Source organism: Salvelinus fontinalis, chromosome 28, assembly GCF_029448725.1.
Source record: "Salvelinus fontinalis isolate EN_2023a chromosome 28, ASM2944872v1, whole genome shotgun sequence".
Lineage (NCBI taxonomy): Eukaryota > Metazoa > Chordata > Actinopteri > Salmoniformes > Salmonidae > Salvelinus > Salvelinus fontinalis.
The window spans coordinates 5,181,185-5,203,874 of record NC_074692.1 but is presented as its reverse complement, the minus strand read 5'-3'; the positions used below and the strand labels follow the sequence as shown (position 1 = coordinate 5,203,874).

Below are 22,690 nucleotides of genomic sequence, written 5' to 3'. Positions count from 1 at the left end.
TGCAATGGGTAGCTCCCACAGTCATAAAAAAATGTAATATTAGGCTTCATTTTTATTTTAAGCAGGGAAACACAATTTACATAATGTTCTGCAAAAAATGTCATAATTGTCAGTTTAAGTTATTGGAAGACATGGAAATCTATGGCTTACAATATTTTAGCATCTTAAAAATAAAGTTTAGAAAATTAAGGCAATAGGCCAACAATTGAGATGTTAGACCTCAATGGGATGTAAAATCCATGTTATTCCCAGCCTACTACATCTTTATCCATACTGGGGGGTATCCTCTCTACAGGTGTTGTGTCCACTTCCTCATCTTCCTGTGGTGCAGCAGGAGAGAGAGCCCACAGCAGTACACCATGCTCTTCACTATCATCACTGTATAAACCAGAGAGGCCAGGTTCAGACTGCACATGACGAAGAAGGGATCTGCGGAAAAGAAAAGAGTATATAGGCCGAGATTTTAGCCAGTGAATTCACTTGAATAAGTCATGTTTTCAGTTAGTTTTTGTTTGCGGTCATCTTCTTCAAATCAAGCTTTATTTATACAGCACATTTCAGACATGGAATGCAACAAAATGTGCTTCACAGGAAAAAACGAATACAAACAATGAAAATAAAAACGGAAATTTTTACTACACAACAAACACAAGAGGATAAAAAACAAAAGAATAACAATAAAAACTGAACGACTAAAAAAGCAACCCCCAAGCTAAAAAGGTGTGATTTAAAATCTATTTTAAATATGTCAACAGTTTCAGCCCCCCTCAGGTTCTCTCGCAGCCTATTCCAACGACTGGGGGCATAATAACTAAAGGCTGCCTCTCCATACCTCCTCGTCTTTTGGATGGTTAACTTCTCTGGGATATGTGGGACGGTAGCGTCCCACCTAACCAACAGCCAGTGAAATTGCAGGGAGCCAAATTCAAAACAACAGAAATCTCATAATTAAAATTCCTCAAACATACACCATTTTAAAGATACACTTCTCGTTAATCCAGCCAAAATGTCTGATTTCAAAAAGGATTTACGGCGAAAGCCACCTTGCGATTATGTTAGGTCAGTACATAGCCACGGAAAAACACAGCCATTTTTCCAGCCAAAGAGAGGAGTAACAAAAAGCTGAAATAGAGTTAAAATTAATCACTAACCTTTGATGATCTTCATCAGATGACATTCATGGGACTTCATGTTACACAATACATGTAAGTTCATATTTATATCCAAAAATCTGAGTTTACGCGGGACGCTGCTGTCTCACTTGGCCAAAGCCAGGCAAAATGCAGCGCGCCATATTCAAATAAAATACTATAAAAATCAAACTTTCATTAAATCACACATGAGAGATACCAAATTAAAGCTACACTGGTTGTGAATCCAGCCAACATGTCAGAATTCAAATAGGCTTTTCGGCGAAAGCAAACAATGCTATTTTCTGAGGATAGCAACATTGTAAACAAAGAGAGATAAGCATATTTCAACCCTGCAGGCGCGACACAAAACGCAGAACTAAAAATATAATTCATGCCTTACCTTTGACGAGCTTCTGTTGTTGGCACTCCAATATGTCCCATAAACATCACAAATGGTCCTTTTGTAATTCCGTCGATATATATCCAAAATGTCCATTTATTCTGCGCGTTTCATCCAGAAAAACACCGGTTCCAACTTGCTCAAACGTGGCTACAAAATATCTCAAAGGTTACCTGTAAACTTTGCCAAAACATTTCAAACTACTTTTGTAATACAACTTTAGGTATTTTTTTACGTAAATAATCGATAAAATTGAAGACGGGATGATCTGTGTTCAATACAGTATTAAAACAAACTGTAGCATGCTTTCTGGTTAAGCGCCTCAAACAAAAAGTACACTTCACTCGACTCTCGTTCTGAACAGGGCTACTTCTTCATTATACAAAGGAAAAACCCTCAATCAATTTCTAAAGACTGTTGACATCCAGTGGAAGCGGTAGGAACTGCAAGAAGGTCAATTAGAAATCTGGATTCCCAATGAAAATCCATTGAAAAGAGAGTGACCTCAAAAAAATTGGGACCTACTGGGTATATAACTTAAAAGCACGTCTGACATATTGGGGCGCATAATTGAGGATTAATTCCAAAACCAATAGAAGACTCTTAAAAACTTCTTCAGGATTGGTGGGTCCATTGCGGGACGGTTGAGCTAACATAGGCTAATGCGATTAGCATGAGGTTGTAACTAACAAGAACATTTCCCAGGACATAGACATTTCTGGTATTGGCAGAAAGCTTAAATTCTTATTAATCTAACTGCGCTGTCCAATTTACAGTAGCTATTACAATGAAATAATACCACGATATTGTTTGAAGAGAGTGCACAATTTTGAACATATAAAGTTATTAAACCTCTCTGGGATAGCGGGACGGTAGCTTCCCACCTGGCCAACTACACTCGTTGTGAATCCAGCCAACATGTCAGATTTCAAAAAGGCTTTTCGGCGAAAGCATAAGATGCTATTATCTGATGATAGCACAATGTCAACAAAGAGAGTGTAGCATATTTCAACCATGCCGGCGCTACTCAAAACGCAGATATAAAATATAAAACATGCATTACCTTTGACGATATTCTTTTGTTGGCACTCCAATATGTCCCATAAACATCACAAATGGTCCTTTTGTTCGATTAATTCCGTCCATATATATCCAAATTGTCCATTTATTTGGCGCCGTTGATCCAGAAAAAAACAGCTTCCAATTTGCGCAAAGTCACTACAAAATATCTCAAAAATTAGCTCTAAACTTTGCCAAAACATTTCAAAGTACTTTTGTAATACAACTTAAGGTATTTGTAAACATTAATAATCGATCAAATTGAAGACGGGTCTATCTGTTTTCAATACAGGAGATCAACAAACAAACGCTACATTTTTTTGTCTTGCGCAACTCCCAAACAGTACACATGACGTTACTCTACTTCCTGATGGCCTTCTTCATTGCACAAATGAATAACCTCAACCTATTTTCTAAGACTGGTGACATCCAGTGGAAGCAGTAGGAACTGAGAACACCGTGATTAGAAATCTGGCTTTCCAATGAAAGCTCATTGAACAGACAGTGACTTATAAAAAAAATGTTTTTTTAATGGTTATTCCTCTGGGTTTTGCCTGCTACATAAGTTCTGTTATACTTACAAATATGATTCAAACAGTTTTAGAAACTTCAGAGTGTTTTCTATACAAATCTAATAATATGCATATCTTATATTCTGGGGATGAGTAGAAGGAAGTTGAAATTGGGCACGCTATTTTTCACAAAGTGAAAACTCTGCCCCCTATCCTAGTTAATAAGTAAAATTTGCAGGTTCTTCCATTTAAATTAGACATTTTAAACATTCCCATAATAACCTAGATGAACCAACTTCTCAGGTTAATTAAAGTTGAATTACCAGTTGCATATAAAAGGTATGATTAATCGTTATCATTGATTAACCAAAAATATGCTTTTGCAAATTCATTAACGTCCAACTCCCACATTACTGATACAGTACTGTAACATCTATAAATAGAATAAAATTGTCTTTGAAGCTTCCAACGTATTCCAAAACCAAACTTTGGAAAAATAGGAACTTTATTAATATTTTCTTTCTCCTCTAAAATGTTCTAATAATGTGCAAGCTATCAGAGCAAGTGGTCCCCACTCCCCCGCTAATTAGTGAACCCTCACTCATAAGATGATTGATCTCTGACCTCAGCAGCGATACCAACCCTAACTTTGCCATTAGCGGAAAAACAGTAGAAATCGCGACACACACTCTCCAAAATCATCCTTCGGGCACAGTTTAGCCCGGATGTCTTGCCATCCGAGACTGGCATCGGTCCAATACCGCAGCGCACAGCTGAAACACAAGCAGGAAATGGTAGACATAAAGGGACAGGTGGAGAGAACTGGGAACCTGATGACAAATGCAGAAAAGGGATACATTTAGCTAGCTATGGAACTGTGTTTGAAAACAGAACAATTAAATGTAATTGCAAAAACTTATGAAGACGAACGAGCAGAAACTCTTTAACAAAATTGCCTTCTACAGGAACAACTCGGTTTAGCCAAAACTAAATATGACGATGTCCACGCCAAACTAGATAAATCTGACGAGTTCAAATCAAATCAAATTTTATTTGTCACATACACATGGTTAGCAGATGTTAATGCGAGTGTAGCGAAATGCTTGAGCTTCTAGTTCCGACAACACAGTAATAACCAACAAGTAATCTAACCTAACAATTCCACAACTACTACGTTATACACTCAAGTGTAAAGGGATAAAGAATATGTACATAAAGATATATGAATGAGTGATGGTACAGAACGGCATAGGCAAGATGCAGTAGATGTATAGAGTACAGTATATACATATAAGATGAGTAATGTAGGGTATGTAAACATTATATTAAGTGGCATTGTTTAAAGTGGCTAGTGGTACATTTTTACATAATTTCCATCAATTCCCATTATTAAAGTGGCTGGAGTTGAGTCAGTATGTTGGCAGCGGCCGCTAAATGTTAGTGGTGGCTGTTTAACAGTCTGATGGCCTTGAGATAGAAGCTGTTTTTCAGTCTCTCGGTCCCTGCTTTGATGCACCTGTACTGACCTCGCCTTCTGGATGATAGCAGGGTGAACAGGCAGTGGCTTGGGTGGTTGTTGTCCTTGATGATCTTTATGGCCTTCCTGTGACATCGGGTGGTGTAGGTGTCCTGGAGGGCAGGTAGTTTGCCCCCGGTGATGCGTTGTGCAGACCTCACTACCCTCTGGAGAGCCTTACGGTTGTGGGCGGAGCAGTTGCCGTACCAGGCGGTGATACAGCCCGACAGGATGCTCTCGATTGTGCATCTGTAGAAGTTTGTGAGTGCTTTTGGTGACAAGCCAAATTATCTACAAGCCGAGTTATCTACAAACTGGAGCGAGCAGCTTGATAACATGCATGCAGTTTTGTTGAACGTTACTCAAAGTAACAATGTTCTACTCAAAAGGCTGCAGACCAAAGACGATCAGTTATTAATGAACAGAATGACTAGGTTGGATGACAGGTCAGCAGAACTTATTGAAGTTGCTGACCAAATGAATGATGAGAGAACTCATGTGATGAAGATATTGATTTATAAGCAAGCGGAGGAAATCTCATCACTGAATCTCTCGCTCAGTACTCAAGACCTCTATCTGCAAACCATGACAGATAAGTATGAGACCAAAAGGAGAAAGTGCGACACTCACGTGTCCAAAATCAGTACTCTAAGTGCTCAAGGGGTGGCAGGGTAGCCTAGTGGTTAGAGCTTTGGGCTAGTAACCGAAAGGTTGCAAGTTCAAATCCCCGAGCTGACAAGGTACAAATCTGTCATTCTGCCCTTGAACAAGGCATTTAACCCACTGTTCCTAGGCCATCATTGAAAATAAGAATGTGTTCTTAACTGACTTGCCAGGTTGAATAAAGCTAAAAATAAAAATAAATAAAAAAGTTGACTCTGCAATGCAGCAGAATATCACCCTTAGGTACAATCTGGTGGAATTCCAGAATAGTCATGCACTACAGCGTGACTACCCAACCAAGCAACTGGAGTCCGGTACTATAAGGAGTGAAGACGATAGATGGTTTCAGACTTTGCCTCCCTCATGTGTCTCTCAGTCTTCTCCTCTTGGCCATTCGGCACTGAGTAATATGGCACCTCTTCGCCAACAAAGCCGAAGTTTGGCTTCTCCACTTGGCCTTTCGGCCCCAATTTCCCCACAGGATGAAGCCAACCCTTTCCGCCTGCTTGGCACGGAACACCTTGACAAACTCGTCAAGAATTTCCCCACCTTTGACCCCGTTCCAGGTCAGCCAAACTATACTGAGACGTTCCTAGCTGACAGAGGATGCATTGGATGGCTACCCGAACGCTACGGGTTCTGACAGGGTTTACCTGTTGAAGTGAACGTCGAATAGACACGTGACGAGGTTCATTCGTCAACAACAGCAACACATGCTAAATGACTACGCTAAACTTGCCACAACTTTGAAATTAGAATTCAGTGGTTCTTACAAACACGATAGCTCACATACCCACAAGCTTACTATCATAGGCTTTGTTCAGCTTATTTTGGCCTACTCACTGAAAGAGGAATGGAAGATCTTTTACCATTCAAACAAATGTTTCTGTCGAACATGTATCCCACCATTACCTACTTGGGCCCTACAGCCCACGTTGGCTTGCCTATCTTACAACTCAGAGAGCTTGCAAACACAGCTTTTGAGGCATCAAAAGCTCGCAACGCTAAGAGCCTTGACAACTTGGTTTTGAAGTTTGACCAGGAGCACTCACTACAGTTAGAGGGTGCATTATCAGGTATTGGAGCGTTGAGAGATGACGCACAACAACGGTTTCTACCATGAAACCACGAATACAATAACCTCTGCGGTCGAAATAACTGTGATGGCGATGTAATAAAGTACATCGCCATCAAAACGACTACCGCTCTACAATTGACCTGTTCGCTATGTTCCTGCACCCAAACCACAAAAAGTGTCAGAGCACAAGGGTAACAAAGGGTTAAAGGACAATCAAAACGTTGACCAATGTTCTCTAGAAAGAGAGAATAATTTGAGAAAAGGGTAAAAGATAAGTCACAAGGACTAGACAGGGATTTACGAGCCAGCAGTCTCATTCTTTTCAGGATTACGAGCCAGCAGTCTCTGAATGAGCAATGTGTAGTTGAGATTAACTTCTTATGGCTGCAGGGGCAGTATTGAGTAACTTGGATAAAGGTGCCCATTTCAAACGGCCTCGTACTCAATTCTGGCTCTGTCACGATCGTCGTAGTGAGGAGACCAAGGCGCAGCGTGAGAGAAATACATTCTTCTTTTTAATAACGAAGAACACTTAACACACATTACAAAATAACAAAACGAACGTGACTGCTATAATACTGAGTGCAAACATGCAACATCACATAGACAATTACCCACAATAGCCTAATGCCTATGGCTGCCTTAAATATGGCTCCCAATCAGAGACAACAATAAACAGCTGTCTCTGATTGAGAACCAAACCAGGCAACCATAGACTTTCCTAAACACCTACACTGAACACAACCCCATACACTCTACAAAACCCCCTATACAATACAACCACCCAAGACGAGACAAATACACACAACATGCTCGTTTTATATAGGAACACTATGCTGACAGACACAGCAAACCTTCTTGCCACAGTTCGCATTGATGTGCCATCCTGGATGAGCTGCACTACCTGAGCCACTTGTGTGGGTTGTAGACTCCGTCTCATGCTACCACTAGAGTGAGAGCACCGCCAGCATTCAAAAGTGACCAAAACATCAGCCAGGAAGCATAGGAACTGAGAAGTGGTCTGTGGTCACCACCTGCAGAATCACTCCTTTTTTGGGGGTGTCTTGCTAATTGCCTATAATTTCCACCTTTTGTCTATTCCATTTGCACAACAGCATGTGACATTTATTGTCAATTAGTGTTGCTTCCTAAGTGGACAGTTTGATTTCACAGAAGTGTGATTGACTTGGAGTTACATTGTGTTGTTTAAGTGTTCCCTTTATTTTTTTGAGCAGTGTATTTCGTGAGTGTGTGTGCGTTGTTAACATCTGCCTAAGTTACTGCCCAGATCTTCCAGTCTGGACGACCAGACGATGGGTCCGGAACAGCAATCCCAATCCAGACACCCACTGCCCATCCTTGTGTCGGCCTGTTCCATTTGCAGAAATCCTACCCGACCACCAGAGGGGGACTGCAACGGCGATCACCAACCGGACATCCCCTGGCCATTCCTGTGGTACTTTGCGGCTTCCAGGAAACCTACCAAGGTAAACCGCTAGAGGGGGGCCGCAACTGCAATCACCAACCGGACATCCACTGCCTATTCTTGTGGTGGACTGCTCCGCTTTCAGAGAGCTCAACAAGGTCAACCACCAGAGGGGGACCGCAACAATGGTCCCCAACATGGACATCATGTGGTCATTGTTTTTATGTTGGTTTGCAACTTGCAGGATAATCACAAGATTCAAACCACCAGAGGGGGACTGTCATGATGTGCCCTGGGGGGAGGATCATAGCCTCCCTCCTCTCTCTCTCTCCACAGCTTTATGACTTTATGACAGGTCATGAATACCTGGTAGAAACTGCCATGCAGTATTGAGGGAGAAAGTCTACCAGAACAAAGAGCTTCTCTTAGTTCAAAACTCCTAATCCCCAAAATGGGAAAACTAAATATTATTTATACTTTTGAGAATGTGGGAATGGTCCGTGGACACTTAAGGGACAGTCAAGTCGAGTGTGTTTCATTTGGTGATCTCATGAAGGACAGGAAACACATATCTCTTAATAAAGTGTTCATTTCCCAGCTGTCAGATTTACATCTAGATATTGTGAAACATATGTGATTAAACATGAAACTATTTGTGGAAAGATGTAATGTGATGTTTTCCTTCTAAATGAGACTATGGATTTTCATATAAAGATTAACTTGTCAGTGGCCACGCCCACGTGAGCATAGACATTATGTCGGCGTTATGGAACCGCCCTTTTCTACTCCAGAGTATAAGAACACCCGTGATGAAATGTACATTTCATGCCAAAGAGATCCACGGTAAGCCAGACGTCTTGAATGGTTAAGAAGTCAGAGAACACCGGGACAGAGTCCCCACGTTGGAATGGCTACAATTCTATAGTCCACAGAGACCATACACCTGTAGTTTTGGCTACAGGGCTAGAAATTGTTAAAATCTGAGACTATCGATCACTGCAGAAGGAGCAAATTCTAGATAACACAAATTACTAGTCTGCAGCTAGAAATGATGTAAACCTAGTACGAGAATACTGACACCCGCCAAAGCATCTATTCTATGAGAACATTTCTGAATGGTACTCTGAAGTATCCATTCTATCCACCTATAACCACAAACGACATTGTGACTTCTGGGGAAGTTAACCAGAGACTCAGATGAACTCTCAACGGCGAGACAACAACGACATACGGGCGTAAATATATATATTGCAATTATTCTTGAATGAGCAGCTGTTCATGTGCAAAGGATTAGCATTTCAATTAGTATAATTATCCACTGTGTGTAGTGAATCAATTTAATCTTTTCTGCTCTCTGTCACCACCCCTTTCTTTTGTCTATCAAGCCGTCATATCGGCTTCATCTACTAGGGATTTTTTCTTTGTATCATTGCTAGTAACCAATATCTACTGTTTGTTTGATGTATTTCTGTGATTATTTAGATAGTTAGTAAATAAATAAATAACTTCTTACGGGCAGGTGGGACGGTAGCGTCCCATCTCGCAACTTCCGTGAAATTCAAATGACAGAAATATAAATATTTAACATTCATGAAAATACAAGTGTCATACCTCCAAAATAAAGCGTAACTTCTTGTTAATCCAGCCGCTGTGTCAGATTTTAAAAAGGATTTATTAAGGTGAAAGCACACCATACAATTATCTGAGGACAGCGCCCCTCATACAAAACAACATTTTTCAACCAGGCAGGTGCGCCACGAAAGTCAGAAATAGCGATATAATAAATGCCTTACCTTTGAAGATCTTCTTCTGTTGGCACTCCAAAAGGTACCAGCTACAACACAAATGGTCCTTTTGTTCGATAAAGTCCTTCATTATGTCCCCAAAAACTCAGTTTAGCTGGCGCGCTTCATTCAATAATCCACTGGTTTCACTCCTTCAAAATGCATACAAAATGAATCCCAAACGTTACCAACAAACTTCTCCAAACAAGTCAAACCACGTTTATAATCAAACCTCAGGTACCCTAATACGTAAATAAACTATAAAATTTAAGACGGAGAATCATCCAGGTCATCAGGTCAATCAAATATTTCTAGCCCAATGACCAATCAAAACCTGCCCAAAAGGCCTGAAAACTATCCCCATTTTTCTTTCACAACAAGAGAGGAGTTGCCATATCTACACTGCTCAAAAAAATAAAGGTAACACTTAAACAACACAATGTAACTCCATGTCAGTCACACTTCTGTGAAATCAAACTGTCCACTTAGGAATGCACATTTGTGGCCTGCTGGAGGTCATTTTGCAGGGCTCTGGCAGTGCACCCCCTTGCACACAGGCGGAGGTAGCGGTCCTGCTGCTGGGTTGTTGCCCTCCTACAGCCTCCTCCACGTCTCCTGATGTACTGGCCTGTCTCCTGGTAGCGCCTCCATGCTCTGGACACTACGCTGACAGACACAGCAAACCTTCTTGCCACAGCTCGCATTGATGTGCCATCCTGGATGAGCTGCACTACCTGAGCCACTTGTGTGGGTTGTAGACTCCGTCTCATGCTACCACTAGAGTGAGAGCACCGCCAGCATTCAAAAGTGACCAAAACATCAGCCAGGAAGCATAGGAACTGAGAAGTGGTCTGTGGTCACCACCTGCAGAACCATTCCTTTTTTGGGGTAGTCTTACTAATTGACTATTATTTCCACCTTTTGTCTATTCTATTTGCACAACAGCATGTGAAATTTATTGTCAATCAGTGTTGCTTCCTAAGTGGACAGTTTGATTTCACAGAAGTGTGATTGACTTGTAGTTACATTGTGTTGTTTAAGTGTTCCCTTTATTTTTTTGAGCAGTGTATACAGTGAGGGAAAAAAGTATTTGATCCCCTGCTGATTTTGTACGTTTGCCCACTGACAAAGAAATTATCAGTCTGTAATTTTAATGGTAGGTTTATTTGAACAGTGAGAGACAGAATAACAACAAAAAATATCCAGAAAAATGCATGTCAAAAATGCATTTTAATGAGGGAAATAAGTATTTGACCCCTTCTCAATCAAAAAGATTTCTGGCTCCCAGGTGTCTTTCATACAGGTAACGAACGGAGATTAGGAGCACACTCTTAAAGGGAGTGCTCCTAATCTCAGTTTCTTACCTGTATAAAAGATACCTGTCCACAGAAGCAATCAATCAATCAGATTCCAAACTCTCCACCATGGCCAAGACCAAAGAGCTCTCCAAGGATGTCAGGGACAAGATTGTAGACCTACACAAGGCTGGAATGGGCTACAAGACCATCGCCAAGCAGCTTGGTGAGAAGGTGACAACAGTTTCTGTGATTATTCGCAAATGGAAGAAACACAAAAGACCTGTCAATCTCCCTCAGCCTGGGGCTCCATGCAAGATCTCACCTCGTGGAGTTGCAATGATCATGAGAACGGTGAGGAATCAGCCCAGAACTACACAGGAGGATCTTGTCAATGATCTCAAGGCAGCTGGGACCATAGTCATCAATAAAACAATTGGTAACACACTATGCCGTGAAGGAATGAAAACCTGCAGCGCCCGCAAGGTCCCCCTGCTCAAGAAAGCACATATACATGCCCGTCTGAAGTTTGCCAATGAACATCTGAATGATTCAGAGGACAACTGGGTGAACGTGTTGTGGTCAGATGAGACCAAAATGGAGTTCTTTGGCATCAACCCAACTTGCCGTGTTTGGAGGAGGAGGAATGCTGCCTATGACCCCAAGAAACCATCCCCACCGTCAAACATGGAGGTGGAAACATTATGCTTTGGGGGTGTTTTTCTGCTGAAGGGACAGGACAACTTCACCGCATCAAAGGGACGATGGACGGGGCCACGTACCGTCAAATCTTGGGTGAAAACCTCCTTCCCTCAGCCAGGGTATTGAAAATGGGTCGTGGATGGGTATTCCAGCATGACAATGACCCAAAACACACGGCCAAGGCAACAAAGGAGTGGCTCAAGAAGAAGCACATTAAGGTCCTGGAGTGGCCTAGCCAGTATCCAGACCTTAATCCCATAGAAAATCTGTGGAGGGAGCTGAAGGTTCGAGTTGCCAAACGTCAGCCTCGAAACCTTAATGACTTGAAGAAGATCTGCAAAGAGGAGTGGGACAAAATCCCTCCTGAGATGTGTGCAAACCTGGTGGCCAACTACAAGAAACGTCTGACCTCTGTGATTGCCAACAAGGGTTTTGCCACCAAGTACTAAGTCATGTTTTGCAGAGGGGTCAAATACTTATTTCCCTCATTAAAATGCAAATCAATTCATAACATTTTTGACATGCGTTTTTCTGGATTTTTTTGTTGATATTCTGTCTCTCACTGTTCAAATAAACCTACCATTAAAATTATAGACTGATCATTTCTTTGTCAGTGGGCAAACGTACAAAATCAGCAGGGGATCAAATACTTTTTTCCCTCACTGTATAATAGTCCCTTTTTTCATAACGTTATTGAGCCAATTAATAAGGAATATCATAGTGACGTTAGAAGCAAATTTCGTGTTTCCTCAAAATAATTATTATTGCAAGCTATGACATTGCTTAGTCATAGCAGTCAAACGAGTTAAATCGACATCTATTGACAGAAAATTATCTGGCGAGTTTAAAAAAGGCAAATTATCTGATCAAATTAATTGATTACGTCATAAGGATCAAGGGGTATGGTATATGGCCAATATACCACTGCTAAGGAATGTTCTTAACCATGACGCAACGTGGACTGCCTGGATATAGCCATTAGCCGTGGTATATTGGTCATATTCCACAACCCTCAGTGTGGCTTAAAGCTATTTTCAAGTGTTAAAACTGTAATTGGAACAGTAAAAAGTAATGTTTTGTCATATCTGTGGTATATGACAAATCAGCATTCAGGGCTGAACCAGGTTTATAGATAAATCTCGAAGTCTCTGAGCAAGAAACATTTGGATGAACATAAAAAACATTATGTGCCATATGTTAATAAGACTACAAACCGTTATAAAGGGCCCAATTGCGAGATTGACTTGTCATTTCAATAGGCATAAGCTACTGATAGGCCTACATCTCTTTTCACATAGTCAACAGTAGCCTAGACAAGATGTAGGCAAGATGTGAACTGAACAATTTAGCAGCTTGCTTAGTTCAAATTAACAGACTAATTTATTCATGAATAGCAAGGCGATTTCGCAGTAAGAAGTGCTTGTTTCCCAGTAGCATGCTGGAATAAGCTACTGAGGATGGGGGCATAATTTCAATCACTGAATTAAATATGAATAATGTGTATATGAACTGAATATGCTTGTCAACAACAGTCAGTGTTTATTTTTTTTAAATTTGTTTTACCTGTAGCCTAATCTGACTACTGTTACCGTCTATCTAATGCGTTAAAAATAACACAAGGCTACAACAACAAACTGAAGTCATAGGCTATTTATTAAATTGGTTTACGAGCTCCAGGTAGGCGACACAAGTGGCACGAATTGATTTGCAATGACTCCAGTGATATCGTCATTTCAACATATGAATTGTATCAAATGGTAGCCTACAATGGTTTATACATTCATAGGCTACTTGATGGCCAACAGAGGCAAATGTATAATTCTACACATTTCGCCTAATGTCAGTTTCATTGAAGACATTTCCCCATAAAAAGAACCACGCGAGGGAGTTCCAAAACTTCCATTTCAAATGTACACTCGGGCAGCCCCCGAGACGCAAGATGCATAAAGCACTTAGCTTGATACCAGTTTTCTTTAAGCAGTCAACATAATAATGCAGTTTAAACCACCTCGCTCAAGTGACTCAGCCTATAACTGTAGTGCTCTCTCAACACACACACACACCTGACAGTAAGCAGCAGGTCACAGCGCGCTATCGACTGTGCCCCAAAAGCATGCTCAAGCGGCAGAGTCGATATCCGCGTTTATAAACCCAGGGTCGTTACAATCTTTTTAAAGAGAAATGCCACCGCGGCCGCGGTGCAACTTAGAAATAGGCCAAAAACCGGCAACCGGCGGCCAATACATTTTCACCCGCGAAATGATTTGCAAAATAGCCCAATTTGCGGGAACTGAGAACGTGGCAACACTGCAACTGACTTACTGACTACTAGGATGCTAGCGCGAGAGCCACTGTAGAGTGAGAGCGCGTGAGGCAACCACTAGAGCGAGCGGCTCAATCTGCGGGGCGAAACAACCACAACACCCTTGACTATAAATACTCTAAATGATTACAAAATGCCAAAGATTAAGCTACTTAAGTATCTTTATCAATCGTACAGTTTTTTTGCTCATGTTTGGGTTCCCTATGTTGCCAACCTGAAATTAAAACGGTACTATTAATACAGAATGTATTACCCCTTTTTCATTGATGTTACAGACAAACTAGGACCAACAATAGCATCCTGCCTCTGATTTGATGAGAAACTTGCCCATACTGGTATATAAATTCATCAATATAATACCAAGCAACCTCTTTTGACCTTGTGGTGTTTATTTATTTAATGCATTATACTGCCACTGTGCTATGGTAACACACACACTTTTTAAAATGTTTATGTATCCTTTATTTATACAGGTTTTTCTCATTAAGATAAAATACATTTTCAATTAATAAATATGGTACCATATGATAATTTTTGGCACCATTTATCCTGATTGTGTGTTACCATGGTAGAATGTATAATGCAGTATAAAACCAATGGTATTTCCATGATCCACATCTATACCATAGTATAAATGAGGCAATACCATAGTATTATTTTGGTGCATCGCAGTACCATCATACTTCAAAGTTAAAACCATTGTTCAGATCTATACCATGGTATAAATGATGCAATACCATGGTAATATTTAGGTATAGGCCTAATGGCAGTACCATGGTAAGCGGAGGTACCATGGTAAAATATAACTTATAGCTCATCTATTCACATGCTCATCTAACACTGTTCAGAAACATTTAGTTTGCAAAAATGTAGCCTATGTTAAGTGTATTATTTTTTGCTCGATCGCCAAAAGTCAACTCCCAAAGCCCGCGAAATATGAACATGAGACTCACATGCTTTTGACATTAGATTGCGATTTTTTTTGTATCGGTATCATGATGAAGATACTCTCAATGTAAGACCCTACACCTGCTCCCTAACAAAGCGGAGTGAGGGTAGAAAAGAGATGAAAGGTGGATTAAAAAATAGCATGGGCTTGTCTTCAAAATATCACTTTTATATATGACAGCGCATATAGGCTGCACAGACCAGTAGCCAAATTAAACTCTAAATATGCCATTCTATTATTTTGAGATTTTTTCTAAAAGTGTCTCATGTTTCTTAGGACCTACCTAAAACGAATTAATAATGGATTTCTTTGTGATGGTGTATATTATTAAGATTGATGTCCACCCACATCTGCACAGGTCTAGTCCCACTCCTAAACTTGCTGAGAGATATAAAAGGCTTATCCCAGAATGTGGTAAAAATAGGACTGCATGAATTGGTCTCTAAAAAACATTTCCAGATTTTTTTTTATACGGGCAACACGCCGTAAAGTCTGCCTGTAAAGGGTATAATTTACCAATCCAAAAATGGTTTGCTGACATGGCCAGTTAAATGCCTGTCAATGACTGACAAAACAAGCTAAACACTGCTGATGCACATGCTCATTTCGAATTTACGCCTTGTGTATTCTACTATTCTAACTCTCAACAGTAAGTTGAGAACACGACTGAGGGGCCCAAAAGCGACTGAATATGTCACGTATGCCTGGCACGTATGCACTTTTTACATGGTTGAATAGCCTACATGATAGCCGACTCATATAAATATATTACATGAATAAATATACATGAATAACGATGTATACAAAACAATACACACGAATGTAAAACTATTTCGATGACTGGCTTTACCTTTTAGCATGTCAACATCGTGAGTGTCCCCTTCATGCTCCACATAACATCTGTATTTGTTCTTGCACGCATTCTCTTGATCAATGATGATCATACTGGTCGTCCGTCCTTCCTCCCTCTGCTCCAGCTGTTCCGTCTCTGCTTTGGACACCTCCACTGTTTGGCCGTATTCATCCTCCATCTTCCATGAGATCTTGACCAAGTCTGGAAACATGTCTCTAGCCAGACATAGCAGTGTGGTCTTCCCATTCGACTCAGGGTTGGACGCTGGGTAGACCGTCACTTTGGGTTTACGTACGTGATTGTCTGATTTTCAAGAGAAACAATAACATTTACAGTCTTCTTGAAAGGACCGTCACACACACACGTTTTCAGACTTCAGATGTATTATGGTGTCAAGATTAATCGTGATGTCCCACACCATTTGTTTTATATCCAGCTTTACTGCCTATATTCAAGTAAACAATTAATTACATACATCAATAATTTCCATGTACCAACTCGTCTATTTTGTCATAACAACTATCCTTTATGGAATATCCAATTTCGTAATATAAAGTCAATTATAACGTTCAATATTATTTTAATCATAAGATTCTTAGCTCAGTAAACAATTCGACATTCTTGCCCTATATCAGACTACTTTACATTTATATCACACATTTAACTGAGGGTGTATATCTATATGATAAAGGACACGCAATATACTGCAAATTGTGCGTATGGCTTCCTTGAAAATCTGAATAATCAATTATACAGGTTAATAACACACGTTCAAATTAATAATATAGAGATTTTTTTAACATGGATTGATCGTAAATAGTGCGTGCATATTTGGAGCAAAACTGCAGGAAGTTTTGTCAATTATTTTGGACTGATTAGACATAGATTAATTATGAATTATTAATGACTACTGCTTAGTTTTTTTTTCTGCTCGAAAACCCGAGGAATGGATCTCTTACCTGTCACATAAAGTCTCGTACCAGAGCCAAATACATAACCATACACAGTGAAAATTCCCTTGTCAAAAAGTAGTCTTCACTGTGTTTTGGATCAGCTTGTGTTAACAATACAAAGGTTCAGCGGCATCATGCACCCCAAATATCATAGGGGGTTCAAATATGAGGGGGCACATTCAAAACATATTTAATTCTACAGTATGCACAAAAATATGTATCTTTTTATGCATATCTAAGCATACCTCTTGAGCTAAAATATATATATATACACACATAGAATGAGTTGGAACATGAAGCCTACTGCCAAAGTATTATTATAATGTTTTTATATTTTTTATTATTATTATAAAAACACAACCCCGCCACACTGCTTCTTGACACAATGCACGCTTAACCCGGAAGCCAGCCACACCAATGTGTCAGAGAAACGCCGTACACCTGGCAACCGTGTCAGCGTGCATGAACCTAGGCCTGCCACAGGAGTCACTAGAGTGCGATGGGACAAGGACATCCCGGCAGGCTAAACCCTCCCCTAACCAGGACGATGCTGGGCTAATTGTACATCGCCTCATGGGTCTCCCGGTCGCGGCCGGCTGCGACACAGCCTGGTATCGAACCAGGATCTGTAGTAACGCAGCTAGCACTGCGATGCAGTGACTTAGACGGCTGCGGCACTCGGGAGGCCTCTACTGCCAAAGTTTTAAATGACGTTTTTTCATTGGTTGCACTGGTGCTTCCAACTTAAAAAAGTTAGGAGCACAACACAAACATTAGGAGTGCCAGAAATGAAGATTTTTTAAAAATCGTTTGAGCCTATATTAGCTACTTCTGAAGCACACGTTGTGCCATTGAAACTAATATGTAGCACTGTAAATACGTGTTTATTATAAAATGCTAAAATGTTGATACAAATACCTGTTATTTAAATTACAAAATTATTTGTGGAATATTAGGTTTCTACCTTGTATAAAATCACTTTTTTCAAAAAAGCTTAGGCTTACTGCTGTCAACAACAACAAAACGTATGTTAATTTATGTGAAGATAATAATGAAAATGTACGATGTAAATTATCACTATAATGGGGTAGGAAACAAGAGTCCTGACCTACAATTCATTCCAATAGGTTGGCCCTCTTTTACTCCTCCTTGCAGATCTGAGACAACTGGATAGGTATAAGAAACAGCATCCATTTTCTGTCATGTCTCTTTCACTTCTCTCCTCTGGTACCAGTAGAATATGTAAGCCTTACATTGGCTGACAACTCTGTAGTTGAAGGAGACACTCTTTCCCTCACTCCTAGTCTTTACTGTGTTGGGCTCTGATGAAGGTTGACGGGCCAAAAGCTCAGTTACTATTAAAATACATTTGCATCTGATTGGAAGTGCACAGAAACTCTTTCCCGCTTTTTCAGCTTTGTATTTTGCCTCCAACACCTTCACTGATCGTACAGGCTCCATGATCTATGTCAAAAAAGCCAAACTTACCTTTGGCCCTGGCATGACGCAAATGCTTACAATATGATGTTAAATGGGGAGCCATTGCAAATACTGTATATTATTAATCATCACTCCCATTTTACATTGTTTAATAATCACAGTCTCCTCTTGGGTGACCAGCAAATATATTTCCCAGCTTGGAGTGAGAGGGGAATTCATACTCTCTCTGATATTGTGGACAATTGTAGCCTACGTGCTTTCCAAGACTTGAAAAAGCAAAAGGATTTGCCTGGTTCTTCATTTTTCTTTCATTAGCAGCTTTGTTCTACTCTACGTGATTATGGAGTCCCATAGGGCGGCACACAATTGGCCCTGCGTCGACCGGGTTTGGCCGGGGTAGGCCGTCATTGTAAATAAGAATTTGTTCTTAACTGACTTGCCTAGTTAAATAAATGTTAAATACGTACCCTAAGATTCAGATCTAGTATCTAATTCTATCCAGAATATAATGACAGCAAGGATATTCTCAAAATGTCACAGATTCTTAATCGAATCAACATATAACCAACTACCAATCTATTCAAAATGGAACAAAGATATACCAGCAATAGATTATAAGGACTCAGACACCTTGACTTTTTCCACATTTTGTTACGTTACAGCCTTATTCTAAAATGGATTATATAAAAAAACTAAAACCCCATAATGACAAATGCAGTCAGCATACCAATTGCATACTCCCTCAAAACTTCATACATCTGAGGCATTGTGTTGTGTGAAAAAACTGCACATTTTAGAGAGGCCTTTTATTGTCCCCAGCACAAGGTGTGTCATTATCATGCTGTTTAATCAGTTTATTAAAATGTCACACCTGTCAGGGGGAGGGATTATCTTGGCAAAGGAGAAATGCTCACTACATTTGAGATAAATAAGCTCAGAGACCCAAGCCAGCATCTGCTACTGACATATAACGTGTGCCACAAATGCACTGGCTGGCTAGGCTACCTAGACGTTTTCATTCAAAATTTGTGACCAAAAGTAGTTAACTTACCAACATAGTGATGAGATACACTTAGCAAATAACTTTTGAATGACAGGTTCATAACGATGCACCCTGCATAAAGCAAGCTCAGCCATATTTGTTCTGTTGTCCAATTGTACAAGTACTGTACAAGGTTGCTGTGGTTCGGCAATTAATTCATGCTCCCTAGGGTCTCAAGTTGGAAAAAGTCATAGCTAACTGTGTTATGGTTGGAAAACTTTCCCATAGACTTCTAAATTTTTATTTTAACTATTTACAGGGACTCCATTCCCTGGCAGAAGACCATGAGCATGCATTCGATACAAGCCGCACCAGTAATCCTCCAGATTCTCAGCAGCCCCGCCACCAGCGTTACTTCTTCTCAGCCTACCCCTCTGTCCCGAGAACCTCGCTTACCTCCTCTGGAGAGTCTGGGACCTGCCTGGCCTTTCTCTCCCAGTGCTCCCTCATCTTCAAGCTGCAGCCTTCTTCGTTCCCCATGGACCGCTCGAAGATGGCGTACCTCATAACGCTGATGTCCGGGATGGCACTCGCCTGAACTACGACGGTGTGGGAGCAACAGTCCGCCATTTGCCTCAGTCTGGAGGGGTTCGTGGCGGAGATACGTAAGGTGTTCAATTCTCCATTGTCTGGGAGAGAGGCTACTTGTAAGCTGCTCCAGCTACATCAAGACTCCCGTAGTGTGGAAAACTACACTGTGGATTTTTGCACGTTGGCAGCTGAGAGTGTCTGGAACCTTAATCGACATGTTCCTTCCCGGATTATCGGAGGTGATTAAAGACGACCTCACAGCCCGGGAGCTGCCCATGGACCTCGACTCCCTCATAGCCTTGACCATCTGGATAGATGGGCAGTTACGGGAACGTAGGAGTGAGAGGAAATCTGTTCCCTGTCACCCTCGCGCGTTTCTCCTCAAGGGAATCCTGGAAATCCCCGAAATCTACATTTGAGTGAATCAAATGTCACCCGAGTTCTCTCGGGAATCACCGAGGGCTGCCAACTTGTCTCCTACTGAGACCATGTAACTGGGCTGGGCTAGATTGTCTCCTGCTGATCGCTTATGCAGACTACACACCAACAGCTGTCTGTATTGTGGAGCTGCGGGACATTTCTTATCTACCTGCCCATTAAAAGACCAGGCTCATCAGTAGGAACGAGCACACTGGTGAGCCTTTACTACTTGTTACCCCCTCTATGATACCCAGTTGTGGGGAGGCCAGTCCTTAATCCATCCGGGTGCTCATTGACTCTGGGGCCGATGAGAGCTTTATGGAGACTACCCTGTTGTCGGAGCTGGGAATCTCCACTCAACCCCTTTCCATTCTAAAGGACGTCAAAGCGCTGGATGGGCGCACTGTTGGCAGAATCAACCACAGTACGGTTCCTATCCAGCTGCAAGTGTCAGGCAACCACAGTTTCTGCTCCTGGAGTCTCCTCATATACCCATGGTTTTGGCTCCTGTCACGAACCGGCTCAGAGCCCGTAACAAAAGGGAGACCACGTGGAGATAAGGAGTAACCAAAATATATTTATTTAACTAACGAAACTAGGTATAATATACAATGGGATGTGTAATCAGTAATCAGTAGTGTAAGTGAGTGTTTTGCATGCATGAATGTGATAATGCAGGGTGTTGAAAGATGCTAACACAAACAACCAAAAAGCACCATGAAACATAACCGAAACACAAACAAATCTGTCAAGGTATCTGCCTGGAGAGAGTCTCCCCCATGAATGGGGAAGTGGTGTATTTATCTTGGGAGAGTGGGCCCAGGTGTTTCCCATGTAGCTGACGACCCTCCCAACTCCGCCCACCAGCATCCTAATAAGGAAACAAGATTAAAGAGAGAGAAAGCGGTAGACAGAGTGGGAGGGTCGTCACATTCCCCCCCATAAAACCGGGGACCAACAAGGACCCCGGAACAACATACCGACCTCTGCGTCCCAACTGACACAGCACTTGCGTCCCAAATTGATGAGGGATTACGTGCACACTTCCAATTTACCCCAGCCAACCTCCTCAGACCTCAGCAACCTTTGCGCACTGGAAGCACTATTTAAGAGGAAAGAAGAGTCCCCAGACCTCAGCAACCTTAGTGCATAGGAAGCAACAATTAAGAGGAAAGACTCCCCAGACCTCAGCAACCTTAGTGCATAGGAAGCAACATTTAAGAGGACAGACTCCCCAGACCTCAGCAACCTTAGTGCATAGGAAGCAACATTTAAGAGGAAAGAAGAATAAAAGACCAGGAGGGAACAGACAGTAAAGACAGAACCAGACAATACAACCATTCAAGAACAGGGCGCACGAGACCACATCAGCTACAAACTCCAACGGAAAGAACAAAGTCCTTAATTTTTTTTAACTCCCAACGATTCATAGCCACTTCCCAACGTAACGGACTACTCATTTCAATCTACCTTTTTTTGTACGAGGCAAAGGACCCACACAGTCAATGATCGAATACTCAAAAGGTTGGCTGAGTACAGGAGTAGGAAACCGTGGTACCGGCTTAATAGCTTGATTAGGTTTACCAGTTAATTGACAGGTGTGACAAGTTTTGATGAAATCAGAGACATCCCTCTTTAATCTAGGCCAAAAGAAATGTCTTAATATGCGATGGTATGTTTTCCTCACACCCATATGTCCAGCAACATCATTGTGAGAAGTTGTCAACACCAACTCACGAAGCTTTACTGGTACCACAACCTGACTAATCGCCTCCCCTAGAAAACAACTACCATGAGACCCCCACTTTCTCATCAGGACCTCATCCAGGAGAAAATACCCATGGGCGACATCTCCCAACTGTTCCACAGGCACAATTTGGTCACGCAACTCTTCTAATGTGGAGTCAGTCCGTTGCGCATTGATTAGATCTGAGCGGTTAACAGATAATGGAATAACAGGGAAAGCAGTGGCATACTTCTCATTAGTCGGCACATTGACCAGTTCGCCACGGCTCATAGAACGCGTCACTGCACACGCACTGAACACCTCTGGGAAGCTCTGTACACTCTCATCAGGAATCTCAACAACTGACGGCTTTGTGGAAACAACTCGAGATGGAAACACGACAGGCCATACACGATCACCAGCCAAGTTATTCCCAAGAACAACGTCAACACCCTCAATAGGCAACGAAGGACGCACCCCCACAACAACCTCACCTTTTACCAACCCACAATCCAACATCATTTTATGTAATGGAACTGAAAGAGTGTTCAAACCTATTCCCCTAATTAGAACACTCTTCCCCGAATCAGTCTCAGCTGAAAATGGTAACACAGACTCCAACACAAACGATTCGGAGTCACCTGTGTCTCTCAAGATCTTCACTGGCACTAATTCCTTACTTCCTAACATAGACACAAAACCTTCTGTAATGAAAGGTAAATAGCCTGGGTGAATATGGACTTTCACCTGCGCCTGAGACCATGTGTCATGAGTGAACTGATGTGAAACAGGCGCAGCTAACGCCGTAGGCTTAGATTTAACGTAATCACGCGTACTGAATTTGTCCTTTTCCCTGAGAACCGGACATTCGTTTTTCCAATGACC

General features: G+C 41.4%; 1 protein-coding gene across 1 annotated transcript in view; it reads right to left on the bottom strand.

The window, feature by feature from the left end:
- Positions 1-247: 247 nt before the first annotated feature.
- Positions 248-22,690, bottom strand: part of LOC129825868 (uncharacterized) — a 33,383-nt gene continuing 10,940 nt past the window's right edge. The window contains exons 5-7 of the mRNA XM_055885996.1: positions 16,653-16,710; positions 15,691-15,996; positions 248-429 (exon numbers count right to left, since the gene is read on the bottom strand). Coding sequence (XP_055741971.1) covers positions 290-429; positions 15,691-15,996; positions 16,653-16,710 — 504 coding nt within the window. The 3' untranslated portion in view covers positions 248-289. The remainder of the gene's footprint in view (positions 430-15,690; positions 15,997-16,652; positions 16,711-22,690) is intronic.